At 40.5% G+C, this 25,411-nt stretch overlaps 2 protein-coding genes across 7 annotated transcripts in view; one reads left to right on the top strand and one right to left on the bottom strand.

Moving 5' to 3' along the window:
* The window catches only part of PDILT (protein disulfide isomerase like, testis expressed), a 36,177-nt gene extending 30,823 nt beyond the window's left edge, over positions 1–5,354 (bottom strand). The window contains exon 1 of the mRNA XM_067551020.1: positions 5,051–5,354. Within this exon, the coding sequence (XP_067407121.1) occupies positions 5,051–5,327 (277 nt within the window). The 5' untranslated portion in view covers positions 5,328–5,354. The remainder of the gene's footprint in view (positions 1–5,050) is intronic.
* On the top strand, positions 763–25,396 carry LOC137155061 (acyl-coenzyme A synthetase ACSM4, mitochondrial-like). 6 transcript variants are annotated; one of them, XM_067551014.1, is made up of 15 exons: positions 820–909; positions 2,737–2,791; positions 9,681–9,941; positions 10,705–10,915; positions 13,397–13,604; positions 14,498–14,641; positions 16,056–16,212; positions 17,042–17,121; positions 18,302–18,425; positions 19,252–19,332; positions 19,498–19,599; positions 20,931–21,058; positions 21,185–21,284; positions 23,559–23,678; positions 24,225–25,396. In XM_067551014.1, the coding sequence occupies exons 3-15, from the start codon at positions 9,741–9,743 to the stop codon at positions 24,309–24,311; spliced, it is 1,743 nt and encodes a 580-aa protein (XP_067407115.1). In that variant the 5' UTR covers positions 820–909; positions 2,737–2,791; positions 9,681–9,740; the 3' UTR covers positions 24,312–25,396. The 6 variants fall into 6 exon arrangements, 4 of the variants coding, with proteins under 4 accessions (XP_067407117.1, XP_067407113.1, XP_067407115.1 ...); XM_067551012.1 differs by lacking the exon at positions 2,737–2,791 and having other exon boundaries at positions 764–909; XM_067551015.1 differs by lacking the exons at positions 820–909; positions 2,737–2,791 and adding an exon at positions 5,105–5,279.
* The last annotated feature ends 15 nt before the right edge of the window (positions 25,397–25,411 follow it).

Raw genomic sequence — 25,411 nt, 5'->3', positions numbered from 1 at the left:
GTCTGTGTGTGGGAGAAGCAGAAAGACTTTAGGAAATCAGCTAGGAAAGCCAAGAGAGGTCCAGAGAAGCACTGGCAGCTTGGCCCAGGCCATGGGAGGAAGAGCTTCTTTTGGACCAAACGCTAGCTGCAGCAGGCTTAGAACTGTGAACAAGGAAATTGTTCCTACTGTGCCTGGGAAACAGGAATTTGTGTACTTTCTTTGTAAATAAACAGGATTGCACCAAAGAAATATCAAACTTGTATCATCAATTTCTGCTCAGGACAGAAACAACCCAGGGAAGCCTTGCATATTAGCCAAAAGGGACAAGAATATTTCCAGCTGGCTACTGTTTGTCGACACACCAGAGCACAGACAGCAGTCAGACCATTCTGGTGGGGTCATTCAGTGCCACTGAGGTCACTTGCACAGTACACACAATGTATGTGGCTAAGACAGCCATTTCATGGCCACTAGACCCCCTGAAATACAGGAAAGAAGCTGGTGGCGAATTTGAGTGCCGTGGCATTATTTCCAGACTGCGTTCCCTAGTTATGATGAACTCCTCTCTTTGCAAAAATGAAAAAGAAATCTGGAAAAATGAAAAAGAAATTTCTACTCCCTGCATCCTCTCAATATTGCCCCTTTCCTCATTTTCAGAGCACAACTTATTACGGAGAACAGTGAGCTAGTGAAAAGGACAGAAAGGAGCTGGATTTCTGGGTCCGTACTTTGTGCGATGCAGGGACTTTGCCCTGTTTGCTTTGCACTGTGTGTTTGGCTGGCCCAGTGCTGCCAGACAGAAGTCAGTGGCCTTTGTTAAAAATGGGCACTGGACACAGTCCTGAGCTGAATGACATCAGAAGGCTTGGGTGGTCGCTGGAGGGGAAACATTAAAACAGGATTCTCCTGCTGAATATTGTGCGGCTGGTAAGTATATAATGAGATGCAATTGGGAAGGTATTAATAAGGGGTAGGCCTGAATTAAATCCCACATGTGGAACTTGTATTCACAGCTAGGTTTAGATCACAGTTTGCAGCTCAAACCCCCTCTGTATTAGACCAAAGCCAAAAAACCCAAACATCAGAGAATTTCGTATTCCTTCTCATTCTCTCTCCATCCCTCCACAATCAGAGATGGACCCAAGAAATGGACTCAAGGGGTCTAAGATTAATTCCTGGCTGTCCCACAAGCTTCCTGTGTGACCTGGGGCAAGTCGCTTCATTTCTATATCTGAGTTTCCCATTTGTGAAACGGTGATAATTAGAGCTGTGCGAAAATTTTTTAAAAAACCCTCGTTTTGGGTCCAACGGACAATCACATTTTCAGAAGTTTTGGTGAATCAAAAATTGTGGGAAAAATTATCAAAATATTTCAGTATCACCAGCTCTGCATTTTTTTATTTTTATTTTTTTGGTCAGAAAAAAGTTTCAGATGAAAAATTTCACTCAGCTCTAATAATAAGCCTTCCTTTCTCCCATCCCTTGTTTGACTCTCTATTTAGATTGTAATTTCCTCATGGCAGAGAATGTTTCTTATTGTGTGTGTGTGTGTGTGTGTGTGTTTGTTCACTGCCTAGTGCAGTTGGGCCCTGGGCTCAGATGAGGCCTCTACACGCTGTTGTAATACAAATAATAATGAAAGTTTGGCTGCACACACTCCAAAGTCCACGGGCACTTGGATCTGGTGCTTTAGTCCAGCTCGTTGTAAAACTAGGAGCCTTCTGTGAAATTTGGACTCTGGTTTGATTTCAAACATCCCACCCCCAAGTTCAGAATGTCGGGTTCTGGGGTTTTAATAGGGGACCCCTCAGTAATGACATCCCCACTTTATGCTAGTTAAAAGACACCTGTGTAATTTAAGGCTGAATTAGATTAAAAAACTCTCAGTCTGACTGAATTTATTTTGCAGACTATCTGTGTACTGAGCACTGCGAGTATGGTGCAGTCAATAGAGCGGTTGCCCAAGGTTAAGCCCTAGGAATGGAGCCAGCTTTGGGGCTTTCACTGTCCTAGGCAGACTGAAAATTCTACATCACACATAGCCCTTAGTCACTCCCAATATAAACCTGTCACAAAACATTTTCCTGCTGCGAGCAACCTCCATTTCTGCTTGTTTGGCAGAACTATCTCTGCCTGGAAGTTTGCATCATTTTCTGGCTATACTGCCCTCTCACAGCTACGTAAGACCTATATAGGATCAGTGCTTAATTTGTGCCAGGGCTTGGAAGTTCATAGCCCCAGCACCTCTGGTCTTGGCAGTTCATAGCCCTGGCATCTCTGGGCCACTTGGCACATCAGTTATGAAAGTGTAAAAAAAAAAAAAAAAAGTGCTTGAACCCCGGCACCTAATTGCTTGAACCCAGGCACCTCTTTCATTACAAATTCAGCACTGTATAGGATGTCTTCATCTCTACTGTTACACCTACCTCCTCTCCGTATAGTCTGTGGAGCTACTGTGCAGTATTAAGTCGCTATATACACTTGGGGTTCGATCCTGCAACATGCTGAGCAACCTGTCCTGACCTACCAATGCACTACCCAGGGGCTTAATGTGCATGAAGTCAATAGAGCTAGTCTCCTCCTTAGAAGTGCAGCATGTGCTTAAATGATCTGCTGGGTCAGAACAGCAAGATTGAGTCCTTAGAGAAGATGGCATGTGGAAAAATGGCCGAGGAAAATTGCTTTGAGGGGTATTTCAAAACAAAACTAACATGATCATTGTTTTTAGTATCACTGTTTGCCATGACCTTTTAGGAAGAAAATGTTCTGCAGTAAAATGTCTGCCTGATTTGGAGATTGGAGACACAAGGTGGGTGAGGTAATATCGTTTATTGGACCAACTTCTGCTGGAGAAAGAGACAACTTCTGCTGGTGATTAGAGCCGAGGTGACGCATATCTGTGGATATTGGGGGGTGCATGTGTTTTCAAAAAAAGAAATACAAATATAAACCCCGGCAGAAATGTGGAGGGGCACATCACCCCACGTGCCATTCCCTCCACCCTTCCCCTCTCCCCCCATTGCCTCTGGATTAGAGAGTGACAGATTGGTGTCAGTAACTCAGATTTCTAATTCTTTTTGTGTTTGCTGGGGTTACTGTGTAAATGGTTCTGGAGTAACGCTTGCTCACAAATGAGTTACACTAAAAAGACCATATAGCACTTATTACTATCAGTGCTACTGGAGATGGATCTGAAATGATTCAGAGGGTTAGATCTGCTCTCTGAACTTATCTGACCTTCTTTGATCAGATTGTGGTACCAGTCTTGTGCCCAGAGGCTTTCCTCAACCCTTATCATTCTGGCTGTGTTTTTATTTGTGTGTGGCTTTTCTGTTGAGATGCTTCTCAGCAGTTAGTGCCAAAGGTCCATGTTGGAAGATATAGTTCATTCAGATGTGTTTTACAGCTTCCCTTTGCTTCAGTATATAGCTACATATAGACAAAACTGTGCAAACACTTCTGGCTGTAAAATACTGGATTATGCAGTGCCAGCCTCCTCTGCTGAGATGAACAGAAGGGGTCTAAGGCAGCTACAGCTTCCCTTGGCCATATGGAAAGTGGGAGTGCCACTTCTGCAGCGCCAGCCCTCCCAAACCAGGAAGTCTGTGGAAGTCAGTGCTGCAGGGTTGTAGAGGAAGATCAGGGAGCAGGAGAGCATCAAACATATGACCCTTCATTGCCTGTCAGCCCAGGTATTCTGACACAAAAATCATCATCAGCTTCTGTAGTGTCCCCTCCGTAGCCAGTGGGGGACTCAGTGAAGGGCAGCATGGCCAAACCCTCCCCTGCGGGGGAATAGTGGGCCGTTTCCCATCCTGCCCTCTAGATCTTGCAGAAGCGGATGTGACTGAGCTACACGTGTGGTGCCATATGTTGGGGCTGAAGATTTTCTCCCTCAGTCATATGACACTAGGGCATATTTTCCTGTATCTGGGGTTTATTCATCTGGGTTTTTTGCTCTCTTCCAGAAATTGGGCCCTTATTTTCTGAAACACCCTGGACTGATCCTCTGAGATTCCACAAACTGAGATTGAGAGATTTTGTTAACACTTGGATATAGCCTGAGTCATCTACAACAGTTCAGTTTTTAAATAAAAAAACCAGCAAGGAATCCTTAGACTGAGGCACTGAATAGGAATTAATTGTGGCTGTACACAACCACCATGGGAAAGCTTACTTTAGCAACTGGAGCCTGCTATGACTTCCTAGTGTATCACAATAATACTAAAGCAATGGCAAACTCTGCCATGGAACACAGCCTCAACATACATGGAATAGAGAGGGATCCATTCTGTTTAGATTTTATTTCTATTTAAACTTATATGTAATTGTGGTTTTGTTTTACCATCTGAGCTACAGAAAGGCATCACCCACCCAGACACTCTTACTAATACCATAAGCCATTCACAATATGCCTCTTATTCCCTCATGGGACTGCAGCACATAAGATACAAAAAGAAAAACCACAAAAACCCAACAGTAATCCCCATCTAGCCAATATTAATGTCAGCTCTTGCAACCTAAGATAAATATACAGTCAGCGACCCAGCTGTTGCAAAGAACCATTCCGAGACGCCCAAAGAATTATAAAAGAGGACCTTCCACTCACCATGAACCTTTCGCGAGAAATTAAAGCAGTGAAGAAAATGAAGAGTGACTAAGGGAGCAGCAGATAAAATCATTCAGGATCATACAAGTGGCCTCTCATTTTGTGCACACATCGGGTTTGCATGCACAATTGCTGCAAAATGTGCCCTTGGAAAATTAGATTGAGACAATGGAAGCTGAGGACAGTCAGTTGACATTGTGCAGAATGTAGCCTGAAGCCCTCAGAGTCCCAGCTCAGTATCACTGTTCCTATTGTTATACTATTGTTAGCATCTAAGGGCTCTGGGCCCCATTAGACTGGCATTGTACAAACACATGTTACAGTACACCCCGTCTACCAAAGAGGTTACAACAAAAAATACAAGTGGACGAAACAAACAAAAGGGAGCTATTAATCAATCATCTGTGTAATGCTCCTGCAGAGCCATCAATATACTACACAGCCTCCATTCATACTCACAGAACTCCACTAGCAGATACTTAGTTTCCTTCAGTGCTCTGTCAAAGTTGCTCTTTTTCAGCACCAGAAGGTTGTCCTCCTCTTTCATTTTGGGGAGTTTGGCTTTCTTTGGCTTTGTTTCCTTTGGGCCTATGCCATCCTCTGCTGCAGGACCTGGGGGAACTAATAACATAAGGAAGGAAAGCCACAGTGTCTTCATCCTGCACCTACTGCACTTCACAGGCACAGAGTGAGAAAAAAGGACTGAGGGCTGAATGTTTGCTATTAAAATGGTCATTACCTTATCAGCAGACCATGTGGCTAATTCCCACATAACCCTGATAACAAAGCCTGCCATGAGTGGAGCCAACCTTGCTCCTTCACAGAAAAATTAGAGCTGTTCATTGATGTGATCATTATTTTAGCAATGCTTGGAAAACTAATTCCTGGGCAGTTAAGGGGGAAAGATTCTCATGAGCATTTGTAATCAGTGAGAACAATATCTGATGAGGGAGAGATGAAATTCAGAATAAAGCTTGGCCATAGAAATGTGAGTTTTGGTAAAATAATGCACTTATAGTTATTTAAGAACATCAGCAATGTTCTAAACATCACCCAGAATTGATGTAGCGATGACACAGAGGTCCCTATTGGAACTTAGGTGCCCATGAATGTAAGGGGGCCTTGATGCCTGCTCTTATGGATAATATTTGGTCATCTGTTATGCTAATGGGACCGCTTATTGAAGGTCTGATCCAAACCCCATTGACATAAGAAGGAAGACAGACTCCCATTGATTTACAAAGGTGTTAGATCTTATGCCAAGTAAGGTACAACTCAGTGGGTGAAATCTTGGCTCCACTGAAATCAATGGGAGTTTTGCCATTGGCTTCACTGGAGGCAGGATTTCATCAGTGTGAGAAGTGGTGGCAGAATCTGGCCCAGAGTAATTAGCTAACGTCTCCATGGTCTTTTGAAGGTGCAAAGCACTCCGTATATTCTAAGCAGAATTACTATAAACTATTAGAATTCTATACAATGCATATATGGCTACTCTTTTCAGATCATGTTGAAGAATATCCTTACAGAAAGATTAAGCAGTTGCTATTCATGTCTGCAGGATATGGTGCATTACAAGGATAACAGATGTTCTATTTCCCAAATATTTATCACATGGGAACTAATACAAAAAACATACTTCTATATTCCTAACATCCTTTTCTTAGATTATTGACTAGAGTGCAGTGTAGTGTACAAGCCAAAGTTACCGCGTCAGCAGAGGAGACCAGCTGGTCTGCTGTGAATTGCTTCCCTTACTTTAACATCTCACTGAACCTCTTCTTTGCTGATATTTCTATGGTGTAGATGGCCATTTCTTTCCTGGGACAAGTATTGAATGGTGTCTTCACCATTATAATTTTTTTTCCTTAAAAAGTAGTCATTCAAAGAGTCAGGATGGTACCATTTCTGAGAAAATCAGGAAACCTGTTCTAGGAGATCGACTAACTCATGGCTATAGAGGCATCTGGTTTTTGAGAAGAAGAAAGGGAGAACATGAAAGTATATGATAGGGTGTTGGGGAAGGAAGCTCTGGTCCAGTGGCTAGATCACTAAGCATCAAGAGGCCTTATTTCCAGTCTCAACTCTGCCATTGTTCTGATCTGTGATCTTGGACAAGTCACTTTGCCCCTCTGTACCCTAGCTTCTCCATGTATAGAGTGGAGGTAATGCTACTTACCTTCTTTTGTAGAGCACCTTGAACTATATGGATGGAAAACACTATATAAAGAGGGTTACTTATTCAAAGCACAAACTGAAACTGTTAATTACAAGCTATTAATTACCAGTCTACAAAGAAAGAGGCCTGTAAATGGTGAAACGGATATTAGTGACTTACTCAGATCAATAAAAATATAAAATAAAAATTCTGAAGGAACTAATCAGAATTTTTAAAAATCATGCCTGAGATTATATCCTCCATTTTAGCAAATGATAAAGTAGAAATGATAGATTATGCCGTAACTATTTTCTCTTTCAGGCATTATTGTAGTAGGGCCTATTCAAAACCACTGAGAGATTGCATTGACTTCAGTGGGCTTTGGATCAGGCTCATAATGCACCTAGAATCTTATTCTCTTATCATGCACATAGGACTTATAATGAGGTAAGTGGGAGTCGTGTGTACAACTTGATGGCAAGATATGACCCTGTATAAACACGGCTGCTAAATCAACAAATGTAAAAGGATTCTGTAAGAACAATTGACAAAAACTAGAGAGAGATTGGCTTGACTTTGGTTGTATTTTTTCCCATAATCAGCTCTTTTCAAAGTTCTTGTATAAGTGACATCCAGGGAATGAAAAAGTATCTAAGAATGTGAAGAGGTCTGCATGGGCTATCTGAGATGAACATCCTTTCCATAGTTATCTCAGAACACAGCCTAAGCCTTCTAAGTAATAAACCTACAATGACAAGGTCATTTGTTCAAACAGTTGCTTTTCACTGTCTGCCACTGAAACAAGTAATAAGCAACCTAAATCCTTCATGGAGAGCCCTTATCAGTGAATGCACAGTATACTGAGAGAGACTGTTGACCTCAAAGTGATGGAAGCAAGTTGGAGTAAAGCAGGGTAGGTTAGGAAGTAGGCCTGCTGAGGCTAGTTGGCAGCAGGGAAGAGAATCCATTTGCTAAATTGTGCAGAAAATTGAAAATTCATGGGTGTAAACATCATTCACATCAAGATAGCAAAAATGGTCTCTACATTTGCACAGTCCTGGTTATAGGAACTAGTGCTTGATGTCTTTAGAGAGCAGCTGAAATAGTAAATTCTTCAGAACTGGAATGTTAGTAGTCAGTGTTGTGTGGTGGTGTAGCCGTGTCTGTACAAGGATATTAGAGAGACAAGGTGGGTGAAGTAAAATAAAAAGTTAATGTTATATGCATAGACTAGTTGGTAAGCTCTCTTTTTTAAAGGCCATTCACATTAAAATGAGATACACTTATTTGAATATTAGTCAAATGCAACATACAGACATTTGGGCCCCATCTGTATCCACCTCCCTCCCTTGCCCCATATATTTTGATATTTTAAAAATTCCTTTGAAACCAAATGCAAGTAAAGAGGTTTTAAAGTGATTTAATGTATTTTATTATTATTACTCTTATTGATACCTTGCTGAACACTTTGCCCTGAGCTACCACCTTCCATCTAAGGCTTGCAACACACTTACAAACATCAGTTTGTTTAGCCTCCTGCTGGTTTTGTGAGATAGATAAATATTATTGCCCATTTTACCGAGTCCAAGTCCATTAAAATCAATGGAAAGGTTCCCACTGACTTCAATGAAGTTGAAGGTCACACAGGAAGTCTGTGGCAAAGCCATGACTAGCACCTAGATTTCTTGAAATCCAGAGCTGGGTTTTAATAACTTCAGCATCATCCTTCTCTCTGTACTGTATGTTCTTATGCATTATTGAGCTCAAATCAGAAGACAGAGAGGGTGATTTAAAGTGTCTTTTAAAATTTTTTTTTTGTTTAAATATAAAATACACCTTACAACTTGTATCTCTGCAAAGTTATCCACCTGATCTGAACTGAAAGGAGAGTGCATGAAATCCTATCTTCAGGCTCTACAATTACTTCAGTAGAGATGGATATGGTGTGGATTCATTGTGTCTTAACTGGGTGAAAAATAAAGGCATCTGAAGAAGTTGTTCAAAGAAATAATGGATTCACTTTAAAAGGGCATTATAAATCCTTTTAAAATGTATCATACAGTCATCACTAAAATGGAATGATTTATTAACTTTCTATCCTCTAAAGAAAATAGAACTAGAAAGAAAGTACAATATACAAATATAAAAAGGTTTGTCAACATTTTTATTAGTGCCTGGCATTCAGTGTGGTGAATTGCCATCTAGTGTATGTTTAGGGAATAGCAAAAGCATATAGGCTACTTTTAGTGTGATATCATGCGTAGCTATCTTAAGGTTTTGTGATTCCCACAATGTCACTGTGTGCTGAGAGCTCAACACACTTTCCAGCTGATGGCACTATACAGTTTTGTTAGCACTCTTCCATAAGCAACTAAATCTCATCCAAGATTAAAGAGATTAGGTCTATTTTGCCTCTTTCACCAGTGTAAATCAGGAGTAACTCCACTGAAGTCAATAGAATTACACAGGTGTAAAACTGATGTGAATGGAGAATGAGGCCCACAGAGATGGACTAGAAAGTGAAGTGTTTGTTGTACTCACCACCTGATAATGCTGATGATAAATATGCTAACGAAAAATGCTACTTATTTACAAAATGTGTGAAAATTAAAAATGTTGTTATTTACAAGGTCACAATAGGGTGACCAGATAGCAAGTGTGAAAAATTGGGATGGAGGTGGGCGGTAATAGGAACCCATATAAGAAAAAGCCCTGAATATGAGCACTGTCCCTATAAAATCAGGATATCTGGTCACCCTACGTCACAATAACAAATGAGGTAGAAAATTTCAGTTGAACAATAACAGAAAGTCAAGTGGGGGCACAGATTGTCCATAGTTTGTATTCTGTTTGCAGAAACTTATCCAACCGTGCTTATTAGACAGTATTCTGGATTTGGCTGTTGATTTTTGTTGTTTGTTTTTTCCATTGCAGGTGAATGATCCAGCACAAATATGCATTTACTTTTTTCACGTAGTCAGATAAGTCAGCATCATGAAGACGTTATTTAAATTACTAATTCGCCAATCTTTGTGGCCTCCCAAGTCACCTTCTGGATTATTCCACAAAGATAACAGGCATCTTGTGTCTCAGATTGTTTCACACTATGAATCTATAAACCGGTGTGAACAGGAACTGCCTGAATACTTCAACTTTGCCAGTGATGTCCTTGACAAATGGTCTCAGATGGAAAAGGTAGCCGTTCTTTTACATCATAGATATTGGGCCACATCCTCAGGTGGTGTAAACCAACTACAGTAGAGCTGTGCTGATTTACACCAGCTGAAGAACTGATCCATTATTTTCTGTCTCAGAAATCTTTTACTTTAAGGCATCAGCTACAAAACATAATTTGCCTTTTAATGTAAATGATATCTTGAACTCTCTTTGTAACAATAAGGGATCAGGTCCCTAAGCACATGTGGTCCTTGTTCCTGTTCTTTCTCAATGTCAGACTAAATGATCATAATGTTCCCTTCTGGCCTTAAAATCAGTGATTATGTTGGGTGACAGTAGGGGCCAAATCCTGGGTCTTGCTGAAACGCACAAAGTGCAGGTTGGGGTGGGTGCAAAGGTGATGTAAAGGTCATCCTTGCACTCTCCTGACTTCTGTGACATTCTGTGCAGCTCTGGTCTCCGGCTCTGACTCAGAGCAGCACAAGGGCTGTTCTAATTTAGGTTGGCTGCCTGATGCCATTGGTATTGTCTAGTAGTTCCTTTCATTGGTTGTTACATGAGTATGCAAGTAAATCCATCTAAGACCAATACGATGCCATTTAATTATAAAGATCATGGAGCAGAAAATGATGTGTGGCATATACCCAAGGTGTTAGACTGAATCTCCCCAGTGAACTCCCAGGTACACATGAAATGTTCAGAATTGAACCTTTGGGTTATAACTTACATTAAACCATTTCATATTTGCCGCCTTATGTTAACTTCTTGAGTTTTCTGCTAGGATGGGAAGAGACCTGAGATTGCAGCTTTCTGGTGGATAAATGATGAGGGAGATGAGGTGAAATGGAGCTTTGAGGAGCTGGGGTTTCTGTCCAGAAAAGCAGCCAATGTGCTTTCTGACCCATGTGGATTGCAAAGAGGAGACAGAGTTATAGTGATTCTACCTCGCATACCAGAGTGGTGGATACTGAATGTGGCTTGTATGAGAACAGGTTAGTAAAAATATTTAGATATTACTGAATTTGGTGCAGAAAGAAAATAAACTAAGAGATCTGAAAATCACAACATTATTTTGAAAAGAGTATGTAAATTAATGAATTACTAAGCCAATGTGTCTAATTAATATTATTATTAATTTGTATTTATTTGTACTGCAGTAGTTCCTCAGAACCCCAGTCATGGACCAAGACCCCATTGCAATAGATAAGGTACAAATACAGAACAGAAATATGGAGCCTTCTGTTACAACCGTGCAACCCTAAATGGCTTCAATTAAAAGCCAGGTTTGGCCACTTATATTATAACTGAAGGCACAGTATATTAATTTGATATAACCAAACAGTGAAACAATTTGGGATAACGCATTGCTGTTATAATTTTGCAAATGTTGTGTCATCTGCACATTTATAAGCATACTGTCCATTCTATTGTCTGATTCATTAATAAACATATTGAATAGTACTAGTCTGTCCTGGGTCCAATATTAGTCAATACTTTCATTAATGGAGTGGACAGTATGCTTATAAAATGTGTGGATGACACCAAGCTGAGAGGTGTTGCAGCACTTTGGAAGAGAGGATTAGACTTCAAAAGGACCTTGATAAATTTGAGAATGGGTTTGAAATCAACAGGATGAAATTCAGTAAAGTCAGATGCAAAGAACTACCCTTAGGTAGGAAAAATCAAATGCATAAATACAAAATGGAGAATAAATGGCTAGGCAATAGTACTGCTGAAAAGGATCTGGGCATTATAGTGGATCACCAATTGAATATGAGTCAACCATGTGATGCAGTTGTGACAAAGGCTAATATCATTCTGGGGTGTATTAACAGGGCTGTCATATGTAAGGCACAGGAGGTAATTGTCCGGCTCTACTTGGCACTGGTGAGGCCTCAACCAGAGTATTGTGTCCAGTTTTGAGCACCACACTTTAAAAAGGATGTGGACAAACTGGTGAGAATCCAGAGGAAAGCGATAAAAGGTTTAGAAAGCCTGATCTATGAGGAAAGGTTAAAAAAAAAACCCTGGGTATGGTTAGTCTGAAGAAAAGCAGACTTGGGGGGTAGGAGTCAGTAGGGTCCTGATAAAAGTCTTCAAATACGTTAAGGGCTGTTATAAAGAGGATGGTGATCAGTTTTTCTCCATGTCCACTGAAGGTAGAACAAGAAGTAATTGACTTAATCTGCAGCAAGGAAGATTTAGGTTAGATGTTAGGAAAACCTGTCTAACTATACAGATAGTTAAGCTCTGGAATAGGCTTCCAAGGGAAGTTGTAGAATCCCCATCATTGGAAGCTTTTAAAAGCAAGTTAGACAAACCCTGCCTCAGCACAAGGGGCTAGACTAAATGACTTTTCAAGGCCCTTTCCAGACCTACATTTCTATGATTCTATTAAATTCTGAAGGAGGAATTTGGCCCATTGTATTTTTAATGACAACTGGACTGGCCAAAGCATTAGTAAATATCCTGTAGGGCAATTCACCATTAGCAAGGAGATGATCAAGTAGGTTTCTTCCATCTCTAATATCCATGATTCTTGTGGTTACGCATGGGACTGGGATTCAGGAGATTTGGGTCTATTCTTGACCATAGTACAGATTCCTTGTGTCATGACTTAGGCAAGCAATTTAACTTCTGATTCTCTGTTTCCCCATCTGTAAAAGTGAGATAATAATACCTACCACATAGGGCTTACACCATTTATGTTGGTCAAACTGAGATCCTCGGATGGGAGATGCTGTAGAAGTAATAATTTAGCTGTTCTCCTCTGGACTTCTCAGTTCAAAACTGTAGGTGCCAAATGAAAATGGTGTCTGTTATCCTACTCCTTATTCATTTGCACTACAAAATTAGCACAGAATTCACTATGTCCTTGTACAAGACAGTCCCAGGAGTGGAACATAAGGGAGTGCTGAAGATCATGATGGAGGGGTATTGGCTAAGCTGTGTGAAGAAGTATTAGGGGGTCTGCCTTTGAACTATTAACTAAACACAAGTCAGTGGTGGTAATTCCTCACTTATATTACTTCAGACTAGGACACTGATCCAAAGCCCAGCTAAGTCAATATTCTTACCATTGACCTCAGTGAGTTATAAACTGGGCCCTAAACCAGGGCTCAGTCCAGACCTGCAAATCTGAACACACCAGATGCAGATCTCTCAAATGGCCTAAGCATCTTTAAAATGGAATGAATCAAACCCCAGCTCTAAACATCCTCCGCTTTGGGGTATTCAAGATTCTGACTGAGATTTGGTAACGTGGATCCATCTCCAGTCAGGATCTAAAATGACTGCTTGTTCATTCTTAACATGGACTTCATATCATATCATAAATATGACTTTCAAATGTGTTGCTTGGCTTTATAAGTGACTCCATTCCTCTGTGGCTGGCATACCTACTGTCATCTTGCTAAAACCATTTTAAAAATTCATCCACAAGTTAGAAAAATAATGTTGTTGCTCTTTTCTAGGAGTTGTCTTTATTGCAGGGGCATCCCAATTAACAGCCAAAGACATTTTCTATAGACTCCAGGCTTCGAAGGCCAAGTGCATCATTACCAATGATATATTGGCACCTGCAGTGGATTCTGTTGTGCCTGATTGCCAGTTTCTGAAAACCAGGCTAATTGTTTCTGAAGACCACAGGGATGGGTGGCTGAACTTCAAAGAGCTTCTCAAGTAGGTATCAACTGTCTTAGCAATGTCACTATGAGACTAAACAAAAGCAAGGTGTATCAGTTAGATATTATTGCTAAACTGATAGGGAATCCTTCATTTTAGAATCCATTTCCAGTATAGAGATTTGCTGTGAAAAGCTTTACCATCCCTCCACTAGCTAACCCTAGTTACCGCAATAACTTTAATTTCTCATTCTTGCCTTCAGGGCCCTGGAAAGCTCTCTCCTGACTTGTTCCTCAGACCTTCTGTCTTTGCATTTCCCCCCACACTACATTCTGTCAACACCACCAGCCTCAAGCCCCATTCATTTTCCCTCTCCCACTCCACACCTTTTTTCCCGGTTGCCTCCTATGTGCGTAACAATCTACCCACCTTCTTGTCAGGCTACTACCTTCTAACAGCTTGCTACTGTTTCTACAGTGCCCACAAAAGGGAGGTTATTAGAACAATTACAACCCTAGATCCTCCCTTTGCAACTTACCTTTTCTGTGCCTGTCTTTTAGAGCCCAATCCAAAGCCCACTCAAGTCAGTAGAAAGATCCCCTTGACTTCACTGGACTTTGGATCAGAGCCTTAGACTGTGAGTTGTGTGGGGCTGGGGCTGGACATCTTAGTAAATAATTATAGAAAAAGCCACTAGAATATGCTGTCAGTGCTTGTATCTTTGATTGCATGAGCTGATACTTGGAGGCACAGCTTCTATGACTAGCAGAATCCCTGGAGTTAGTCTGTATTGCTGTTTCCTACAGACTCATAACTGCTTCAGCTGTTTATTTTGTAAGACTAGTTACCGAACCCAGCATTGCTCTGTTACTGTCTGAACCATAGCAAATATTGTGGGCTCTTGTGAAAAGAGACCATATAGTCACTGTTAGGTATTTTGTGTTCCACAGGGTGGCACCTGCTGACCATAACTGCGTCAAGACAAAGAGTCAAGACCCAATGCTCATCTATTTTACCAGTGGAACCACAGGACTTCCAAAAATGGCTGAACACTCCCATAGCAGTTACGGCATAGGATTTACAGTCAGTGGCAGGTATAACCCATAACTGCTGCTAAGATTCTGACTTAGTGACAAGATCCTGTGATGAACAGGAAGGAGGCAATGACAGTAAAAGACTTATAAAATTAGATATTTCAATAGCAAAGAAACCTGCTTTCCTGTCCCTCTTAAAACCACAATTGAAAGCTTTTTGCAGCAAGAGATTGCAATTCAGATCATCAGCAATAATGATTTGTCATCCAACGGACAGGTTAAGTGAGCTATTCCACTTGTAGAAAAACAGAATAAAGTTCCATTTTTCAATACCACATGGGCATTTCCTTACAATTAAAGCTTTCTGGGCCAGATTCTCAACCGGTATAAATTGTCATAACTTGGTTGAAATCAATGGTTCTGTGCTGATTTACACCAGCTAAGGAGCTTGCCTTTTGATTTTTGCTTCGCAGTGATGGTGACATTTCATGAAAATTAAAAAACTCACAAAATTTCAGTGAAAATGTCCCCCCAAATCATCACCACTTGAATGAAGAAGAAATATCTTTCTTTCTTTTCTGTTTATCTCTATGTATTACCTTTATTTCCAGCTATTCTGCAATATTGGAATATTCTTTTAATTGAAATAAGAGGTGACACATGTCAGACAATACTAGAAGAAAACAAGTTCATGTGCAGAGGTCTTCAAAAGTGAAGCGCGCCAGTCCTAATGATGTCATTGAGAGCACCTCCAGAAATCAGGCTATATCTGTTAACTTGAAAGACATTGGTATTGAACATCAAGTGTGGGGAACACTAGTCAACTGTGCAAAACATTGGGGTTGAATCTCACATACACTTGGGATCAGCCGTGTTTGGAGTGTAAGCTATGCTTGTGAAGCCTTAGTGTAAATTTTTTATGCATCCTGGTCCTGATCCCAAGACAATTGTAATAGAAACACTCCTATGGACTACAGCAAGCTTTAAATCAGCCCTGTCTGGTTATCTGTTATTCTGAGGCTTCCCATTATATTTTGAGTTTCGACCTTATTGATAACCATATGACTGAAAGAGTCAATAGAAGCCATTTCCTTCGGGTTCCTAGCCATGAGCCCGTTATTTAGCTGCTCTTTCTGATCTAGGTGGGGGGAAAAATCTAGGCTTTGTGGCTTAAGCCCACTGCTGTAAGTAACACAGGCTAGACGAAAACAGAAAATTTGAAAGGTGAAAAGAGAGAGAGAGAGAGAGAGAGAGAAAAGGAGGGGACCCAACAGAGGAGGGAAGGTTCTTTATGATCAAATTTCATTTCTGATTAACTTTGTGCTGTTCACTGAACACGGCTTGCTGACACCGTGTCTTCTAAATGAGGCCCCCAGCCCCTTTTCCGTATTATTCTGTAACTTGCATTTCACCCTCTTGTGCTGCCTGTGACAGCCTCTGACAGTAGATAAATTCTTTCCCTCTGCATTATCAGGTACTGGCTGAATCTGACTCCCTCAGATATATTCTGGAACACATCAGACACGGGCTGGGTCAAGGCAGCCTGGAGCAGTGTTTTTTCTCCCTGGAGTAGCGGATCATGTGTCTTTGTACACAACATGCCACAGTTTGAACCAACAACTATCCTGAATGTAAGAATAACAATTCACACTGCAGATTTTCTTTCTATTTTACGTAAGTGAAGCAGACCCAGACAACTCAGAATCAAATACATACTGACCCTCATCCATACCACTTCCCCCAATAGCACCAGGCTCCCTTATTTTTAGTGCCTTCTGAGAGAAGAGACAGACAATATCCTACATCCCTCTTCCCATCCCACAGCCTGGCCTGTGGGTCCTCTCTCTCACCCTGGATTTTTCAAACAGTGGCTGATAGGCCCACTTCTCCCTGTTGTGTTTCAGGGAGCCAGCCACATGGCCCACTCCCCTCCATATCAACATCTTCTGTAGACAGGACAGCTTGTTTTCTAAAGGACAAAGCTGGGAAAGGCTCATCCAGTCCCACCTGCTGCCAGTTATCAGAGCTTTTCCTTGAATCTGGAACATAGTAGCCCTGGGAAGTAATTAGCAGCCCTGACGGCAGAAACACCAAATATTCAGTGTGATCATTAATCTCTTCATGACTGTTTGAGGGTGAATACTTTTAATTTCTACAGCAATAGGACTGAATGATACAGATCTTGATACATCACTTACTGAAGCTGAGGGCTAATTTCTTTCCCTTTGCTGAAGCCAATGGAATTCCCCACTGTGAATTTGGCCAGTACATTTAAATTTTAGGCACTCAGGTACCAGAGGGGTAGGCTCATAGAGGAACCTGAATGTAGTAGAATAAAATAGAATAGGGTGTTTTCTAATGCACTGACAGCGCCATTTGTCACTCACATGTTTGCAGGATCAGGCCCTATTCCATCCATTCTGTTCAGTATGGTAACTTTCCAATTTTTATTTTTTCTAGACTCTCTCAAGATATCCCATAACCACTTTCTGCACAGCACCAACTGCCTACTGCATGCTTGTGCAGCACGGTCTTACCAGGTACCACACATCGGCTTATTGGTAATGGTAACAGAAAGGGACAAGTTTTTAGTGATACGACAGGTCTCGTTGTTTGGTTCTCTACATTGTTTTCATTTTTATTTTATGCTTTAAATGGCATCTTGTTAAGAAGCCGTTCAAGCAAGAGAAAATGTTGTGCTGGAATCCTAGGACCAATAAAATCCATACATATTCAGTTCCTGAGGTATAAGGGAGCAAATCTTTGGAAAGAAAATGAGGATGAACCAAGCAAGTTTGGGCAAGTGCAACTACCTTCAGACATGAGACTGTTTTAAGGCCCAGAGATAGCTAGAGGCAATATACGGCCAAGTTTTAGGCCACTCTGGATGATAGTTGTATTTGTGTAAGGCAGAATTGGTCCCACACATTAAATAAGTAAAATGAGCAGTTAAATGAACCACTCACAAATGGATATTTATTTGGAAGTTGTACCCAGTGATATGCTATTCTGTAGAAATATTCAGCTCAAATGGATGTGATATATGTGTGATCTTAGCAGTTACACCCTGGATAATGTTTGCAATTTGTTCAGAGCTGATCCTAGCCTTCTGATTTCTTGTAGCAGGAAGAGCAGGTCTTGCATATATGTTTTAGTCCTGCCACAGTTGACTCCTGTCTTAGAAGTGAATCAAAGTTCTGCACTGCTGCCAACCCCCTCTTCAATATTTCCTTTGTTTCTAGGAAAGCCTTATTGACTGGACTTCTTTAGCCAGCATGTAGAACAAACTACACAATGGTGTGAGATCTTGGTACCAGTTGGTTACTTTTCTGTGCATCGCATACAAGTCCTCTGCTCTTCTCTGTCATACTGTGCTTGTTCACTGGCATAAGTTAGCTGAGATCTCCTGTGTTTTCTTGAGTTAGCTCTTCCAAGAAACTCATTCTTTTCTGTTGCTCTTTCTTTTCTGTTGACCTCCATAAACATTTTACTTGTGAGGGATCCCCACCCTGGCACCATTGAAGCATTGGCTTCATTGGAAACAGGATCAGGACCTAAGATGATCTCAGAGTCTAACTCTCATGATGATTATTTACATTTTCCAAAATGGCACATGAGGTTGGAGCACATGTCAGAAGTTTAAAGTTGCCCAGCTAAAACCATGTGCAGTACTTTGCAAACTGTAGGGTTATTGTCTGATTGTTTTCGGTTCCTCTTGAGTTACAAGTTTATGAGTCTGCGACACTGTGTGACTGGAGGGGAGCCGCTCAATCCAGAAGTGATGGAGCAGTGGAAAACCCAAACAGGGCTGGATATCTATGAAGGCTATGGCCAGACGGAAACAGTACGTTTGCACTAATTCTCACACGATAGCCTCTAACAATGTAACCTTACAAGGGCACAGTGCACCTGGCAAACCAAGGGAAAGAGTGGGAATTTACTTAGTTCAAGGTTGTTAAGGAAGCTATAGATGAATTAGGTATTGAGTTTTACATAATCAACATAACTAGACTTACAGGTTTTTAGAACCTGAATGATCCATTATGATTATCAAGTCTAACCCCTGCATAAAATGTGCCACAGAATTTCACTTAATGATTTTTTCTTCAAGCACAGTAACTTGTGGCTGAGCTGGAGCAACGCTCTGAGAAAGAAAAACAACAAGTAATTAGCTACGAAAACCAACGTACCATGCGTGGGATTGCTGTAGAAATATAAAACCAGCTTCATGGGATTTATGTATATAAGAATTTAGTGGCTGAACATAACAAAAATACCCAGGGACAAATTCAGTCCTCCTTTAATTTTACCCTCAAAGTGGACACAAAATAAAGCTGCCAAGACCAGGGTCACTTTACATCCCTTTTCTGGGAAGTTGAGGTGTGTCCACAGAACCACCCACACAGCTAGCCAGGTGCACAAGCAATCTCAGCAGGGGGAGGTGTCCTTGATGCCGATGCTGTCCCATCAGTCTCTTTTGCTGCGAGTGGGGGTGGGGGAACACAAAAGTTGTGTGCCACTTTCAATTTTGTATTCTCCTCATAGAAATACTCAGAAGAGGAGACATCAATTGGGCCCCCAGAAATTATCACATATGAACATTGTCAGCTAGTTTAAAACCACCAAGAATCCTACTATGTTGCACAAATAATAAATCATGTATTATGCAGGTAACAATATGTGCCAATGTGAAAGGAATGAAAATTAAACCAGGCTCTATGGGAAAGGCATCTCCACCTTACGATGTTCAGGTACGTTGATAAATTTTCCTAGCTGAGCTCAATCTAAAATATGAGAGAAAAAGAGTTAAAAATACTATTTGCTGTTCCCATCCCCTTCCCCCTATATTACAGTTGTGAATTGCAAAGAAATTACACTAAGCCAGTCAAAACAATCTTATGTTTTTCTTCCTATAGGTTGTAGATGACCGGGGTGATATTTTGCCTCAAGGAGAAGAAGGAAACATTGCCATTCGAATCAAACCTACAAGACCATTTTGTCTTTTCTCTCAGTACTTAGTAAGGAGACTTTTTATTACATTCAAAAAAGTTTGATGCCACTTATCAGACATTTTGAGAAGTCCATAGGTGAAATCCTGACTCTAATGAAGTCAATAGCAAAACTTCCTTTGACTTGAATGTGGCCAGGATTTCACCCAACGTGTTCACAATGCCCATGGCTGGCCCTTGTCAGCTGACTCAGGATCCCCGGGGTCAGGCTAAGGGGCTGGTTAATTGTGGTGTAGCTGTTCAGGCTCAGGTGGAACCTGGGCTCTGGGACCCTGCGAGGGGGAAGGGTTCCAGAGCCCAGACTCCAGCTTGAGCCTGAACATCTACACTGTAATTTTATAGCCCAAGCCCAACGAGCTCGAGTCAGCTGACATGAGCCAGTCACAAGTGTTTTATTGCAGTGTAGACATGCCCCAAGAGTCCCCATCTGCCTCACAGTTTTCTCCTTGCTGTGAGGTGGGGCAGGCAGTACGTTACTCCAGGTCTATATCTGGCATAGAATACAATCCCCGGAAACCACAACACAGCTTCCACTCATCTGCAGAGGTGGAGAATGATGTAGCAACCCTGCAGACACTGCTCTGCCCCACACACAGCTTCCCATGGACAAAAAGATATGTACCCGGCCTCTGTGGTCTTTTTGTCCTGCCACTACCCTCTGCTGGAGACATCCTCACACAAGTGTGTGATCGTATAGCTAAATATTTGTATACAACTACAGTAATGAAATCTCAATGTGTAGGTGATCATTTTGTCTTTTAAATGGTTGTGACATATACACCCTAACGTAACTACGGAAACGGGAATTTTGTATAGGTTAGTGCTAGTGTAACAGGCTTGTAAAATGTGTGTCCTGTGGTCTTCCTCAGTGAGTAGTCCTCATGGAGGGTAACTACTTCTGTAGCTGATAGATGTACTCCTTGAGGTAAAGTGGTAGAGAATGGGGTTTTGCTACTGAAGCTCAAAATTCAAAACCCCCCCCCCCAGCCCCTTGCTGGGAGTCATTGCACTAGTAAATGACCATTTTTCTCTTGAAAAGGAAGGCTGTATATTTGAATAATTAGTTCTGATGAGGGGAATTTCTGATGGAACACATCTTTCCCTTTTCCCTCTAACACACAACACACACCACAATTTTTCTGATTCATATCATATTTCCACAGCTGGAACTGCTAATCATTGTGGCTATATTTTTAAATTCAAGCCATAAATATTATGTGAAATACACTGGTCTGGGAAATATATGACAACATGTTTTATTTCTGTGCACTGCAGCAAGATGGACAGATTACACTTCACTAAAGATCACTTAAGGTTTGTGAAATGTTGATTGTTGTCAGGATAACCCAGAGAAAACTGCCTCCACAGAGTGTGGAAATTTTTACATCACTGGCGACAGAGGGATTATGGATGAAGAAGGATACTTCTGGTTTGTTGGAAGATCTGATGATATCATTATTTCTTCAGGGTAGGTCATTACTGTAGGATTTGCAGGCTTCTCTAACAATGTTGTATTTTGTGATACTACAGAACAATTAAAAAAAAAACATTTTAATGAAAAGATAAATAGTTTCATGCCTACACTCTTTCTTAGATATCGTATTGGGCCATTTGAAGTAGAAAGTGCCTTGATAGAGCACCCAGCAGTCGCAGAATCAGCTGTGGTCAGCAGCCCAGATCCTATCAGAGGAGAGGTAAAAGAGCTGATACAGAAATATTTACTCTTTTAGTGAAATGTAGAGTTCCTGCTGTACACAGTATACTGAGCTGCAGATGCTGAGACAGAACTTGGAATATAGTTGTAGGTGTCATTATAAAAAAAGATAAAAAATGGGGGGGGGGGGGGGGGACAACCTAATTTCATGAAGAAATTTAGAATTCCAAGTTTTTTTCCACATTGTGGAATTTGACATGGAACCATTTTTTATTTTGTCAGAAAAAACTGTGAAATATTTTTTTTAACAAAAATTGATTTTTTTAAATCTTCTGTTTACCTTTTCTCCTTTTTTTTGTCACAGAGAGCAGTAAAGTGAATTACATTCAGAGGCTTTTTTTTTTTGTTTTCTCTTTTTCCTGCTCTGTAACTTTTCAAAATTTCCCCAACTTTGCGAGAGTGTCAGAGATACAGTTTCTTTTATCTCTTTGCCACTGTCACTTTTCCAAAGTTGAGGAATTTTTTAAAAGTTTGAGTGAAAAAAAGAAAGAAAAAGCAAAATAAAGAACCATGCTGAACATGATTAATTCTGTTGCATTCAGTGACAAACAGAAAAAAGGAGAGAGAAAAAGGAAAAACAAAATTCTAAACTTTGCAATTCTCAGTTTTGATGAAAAACTGGATTTTAAAAAACCTGAAATTTTTCAGTTTAAAAATATCACTTTTCATCTTTATGTAACAGATGAAAAATTTTGACCAGCTGTAAGTCATTATCTAGTTTTCTTTTTTTTTAAGCGAATAAGCACGTGAAAAAGCATTGTAGACTAGGTACATCTCAAAATGTAATATAGCAAGAGACAAGGTGGATGAGGTAATGTCTTTTATTGGGCCAACTTCTGTTGATGAAAGAGACACGCTTTTGAGCTACATAAAGCTCTTTTTCAGGGCTGTGTAGCTTGAAAGTTTGTCTATTTCACCAACAGAAATTGGCTCAATAAAAGATATTACCTCACCAACCTAGTCTCGCTAATATCCTGGGACCAACCCAGCTAAAACACTGCAAACAAAATATAACATATAGACTAATAAAGAGATATGATAGGTAAGGATCAGATCTTGAGTTGGTGCAAACTGGCATAGCACCTCTGAAGTCATAATCTATTGATTTCAATACAGCTATACTAATTTATATCTAATCAAGATCTGGCCCAGAGATTTTAATTTCTCAGTATGATTGCTAAATTGCACCAGGCTTTTTTAGTCTTATGGAAGTAGATAGTCTGACATTAAGGGCCCCAGAAGGCCTCAAAGGAAGTGAAACCATGGTTGTATTGTCCAGTAGAGATTCTGTCTGGCCATGGAGAGCTGTACTGTTTCCCCGGTTGCATTCTCTGTAGCATTACAAGGGACAGCTTGGGGGTTTTAAAACATCCAGTTTTAACCAGACAGTTCAGCTTTTCTACGGTTTGTCCGACATCCAGTACTGAGAAAAAAACGGGCGTGATTTTTTTCCAGTATGGGATGGATGGCGCCATTTTGAAGAACATGCGCTCCACACCCCCCACCTCTGGTGTGACCTCGCATGTGCACTATGTGTACAAGGTCACACTGGCAGGGGCAGGGGCATGCAATGGGGGGGTGGGGGGCAGATCAACGCCGTTCTCAGAAGAACCAGAATGTCTGGTGTTCCGGGAATGCATGAGCGGACACCGTAGTGGAAGCATGGCCACAAAGTCTATTCCTATGTGGATCCACAGGCCCAAGTTCAAAGCCGGTGCACTGTGGGCTATAGCCACTGCTGCAGTCCAGAAGCTGCAATTGTAGTTATGCGGGTGATCAACGCTTCGTTCTTCAGTTAAGAAAGGAGGATTTTATCCCTGCTCTCTTCCACATAGATCTGTTTAAATCACATTTATTTTATGGTGCTCAAATCAGCTACCTAGCTGTCATCCTCCACCCCAGAGATGGCTGCACTACACGCTGGAGTGCGGTTTGTAAAGCATTTTTAGATACTTGGGAATGAAAGACACTACAGTATATAAAAGTAAAGATTATTATTCCACCAGTAGATATTCAGACTCACACCATAGGCAAAGATGTTAAAAATTTGGATTAATTGAAGCCCTTGGGAACACTGAACCTTTGAAAATCAGGCCATTTATTTGTTTCAGTATGGAATAAGGTGTCTAATTTCAGACCCAAAAGACAGCCTTTTGGGTTTGGGCTTTTTCATGTTCACATTTTCAGCCTTGATTGCTTGTTGAAAACTATATACACCTATTTATTTTCATTATTTGTATCTCATATTACACAGGTGGTGAAAGCTTTCGTTGTCCTTGCTCCTACTTTTGTATCCCATGACCCAGAAAAATTAGCTCGTGAGCTGCAGGAGCATGTGAAAAAGGTTACTGCTCCCTACAAGTATCCCAGAAAGGCAAGTGCCCACTCCCTGCTAAATAAAAGGGAGTATATTCGAAGCATGGTTTTTATAAGTGTTTTGGAAATCAAGCCATGTTTATGACAAATTTACACTGATTCCTTTACAGTCTATTAAAAGCATTGTCTGTATCATGTTCTAAATGCCGTTCGTTATGATGGAATCATTCAAAAGAAGTGTGAGCACAGACACTCATTCATGCCCTGAACAAAACTCAAGTATTTGAGTGGGGAATTCTGCAGGGATTGAGAGGGATTGGAATCCATCCCTTACCACAAAAGCATGATCTGATAACTCCCTCCCACAGCTGTAGCCCCCTAAACACCAACCTGTTCTGGAGTGTAGTAAAAACCCCATCTGCATAGCTCTGTGCACAAGTGTGAGTATAGGGCTTCACAGTCAGGCTCAAACCTGTCTCAACAGTACTGACTCCCAGTCTCCTGTCCTAGCTTTTAGGCAGCAGTTAATTTTGCATGTTCTTTGTTCTCCCTGGGAGCTCACAAAAAAGGACCTGCCCTAAATGTCTAATTTTTTCCCACTCAGGTGGAGTTTGTTCAAGAGCTACCAAAAACAGTTGCTGGGAAAATCCAAAGGAAATTATTAAGGATCAAAGAGTGGGGAAGAGCATAGCATGGTGTGGATATTCAAGAACAGAGCCTCTTTCACTTCCACCATCATATTTCTCATGTTTTCACTTTTCTCTATTGGTCTGGTTTAATATTGTGAAAAAAGAGCATTATCGGCATGTATGGAACCATTATCTACAAAAAGAAGAGGCGATAAACTTGCTTCTGGAGTGCATAATCATTCCCACATGGTTTTAAAATAGGGATAATTTATTTAGGACCAGCAGTTCTCATTGTTTTAAAAGGCTTTGAATCAGGCCATTTAGGAAAAGAGTGGATATGACTAACAAAAGAAGAGGAGGATCCAGGGATGCAAAAGGGAGATGTAAGAATTCGGGAATCTATAGGGAAGAATTGGATGGGAAACAGTTTTCTTGTCCCAGCAAAATTTTCAAGATTTCAAAAAAAATTCCCATACCAAATCAGGACAAAAGGTCAAAATATCAAAAATTTTCACAAACAATCCTAAATTTTTTTTTGTCTGGGTCAATGGAAACATTTTGTTTCAACTTTTTCAAAATGTTTAATTTTGATTTTGACCTTTTTTTTTACTATAATTAATTTAAATTTCAAAATGAAAAGTTAATTAGAACAAAAAAATTGAATGTTTTATTTAAAAAATGTCAAAATAGGACATTTTTGACAATTTCAAAGCCTTTTTTTCCCAATTTTTTTGTTTGTTTTCTAAATAAGAAATTTGTCAAAACTGATGCTCACAGTTTTGGTTTTGATTAATCAGCATTTTCCAATGTGAAAATGTTTAGTAAAAAATTCCACATTAGCTCTATATGTGGGTGTATTATCAGCTGGAAGAAGAATTAGATTTTGGAAGCTTTATAGCCCTCCTGTTTTTGTGTTATTGAACTCATTAGGTAGTTAACTCTTCAAAATGGGGAAAGAAGGGAAGAGACAAAGTGCTCTGGGTTAAGGGACAAATCAGACACTCTTTACAGCAATGTAAATGATTACAAGAAAACTATCACTGCACAGGAGATAAATATCAAATTCCCTGTTCTGTTATACACTATGTTCTGTTTGCATCTCTTCAGTAAAAGAGAATTGTAAAAATAAAGATAGCATCAGACTAAACACTGTTGATTAAGA

This window comes from Emydura macquarii, unplaced genomic scaffold (assembly GCF_026122565.2).
Source record: "Emydura macquarii macquarii isolate MOO-44397 ecotype Brisbane River unplaced genomic scaffold, CSIRO-AGI_Emac_v2 contig_1348, whole genome shotgun sequence".
Taxonomy (NCBI): domain Eukaryota; kingdom Metazoa; phylum Chordata; order Testudines; family Chelidae; genus Emydura; species Emydura macquarii.
This window is presented reverse-complemented; position numbering and strand designations above follow the sequence as displayed.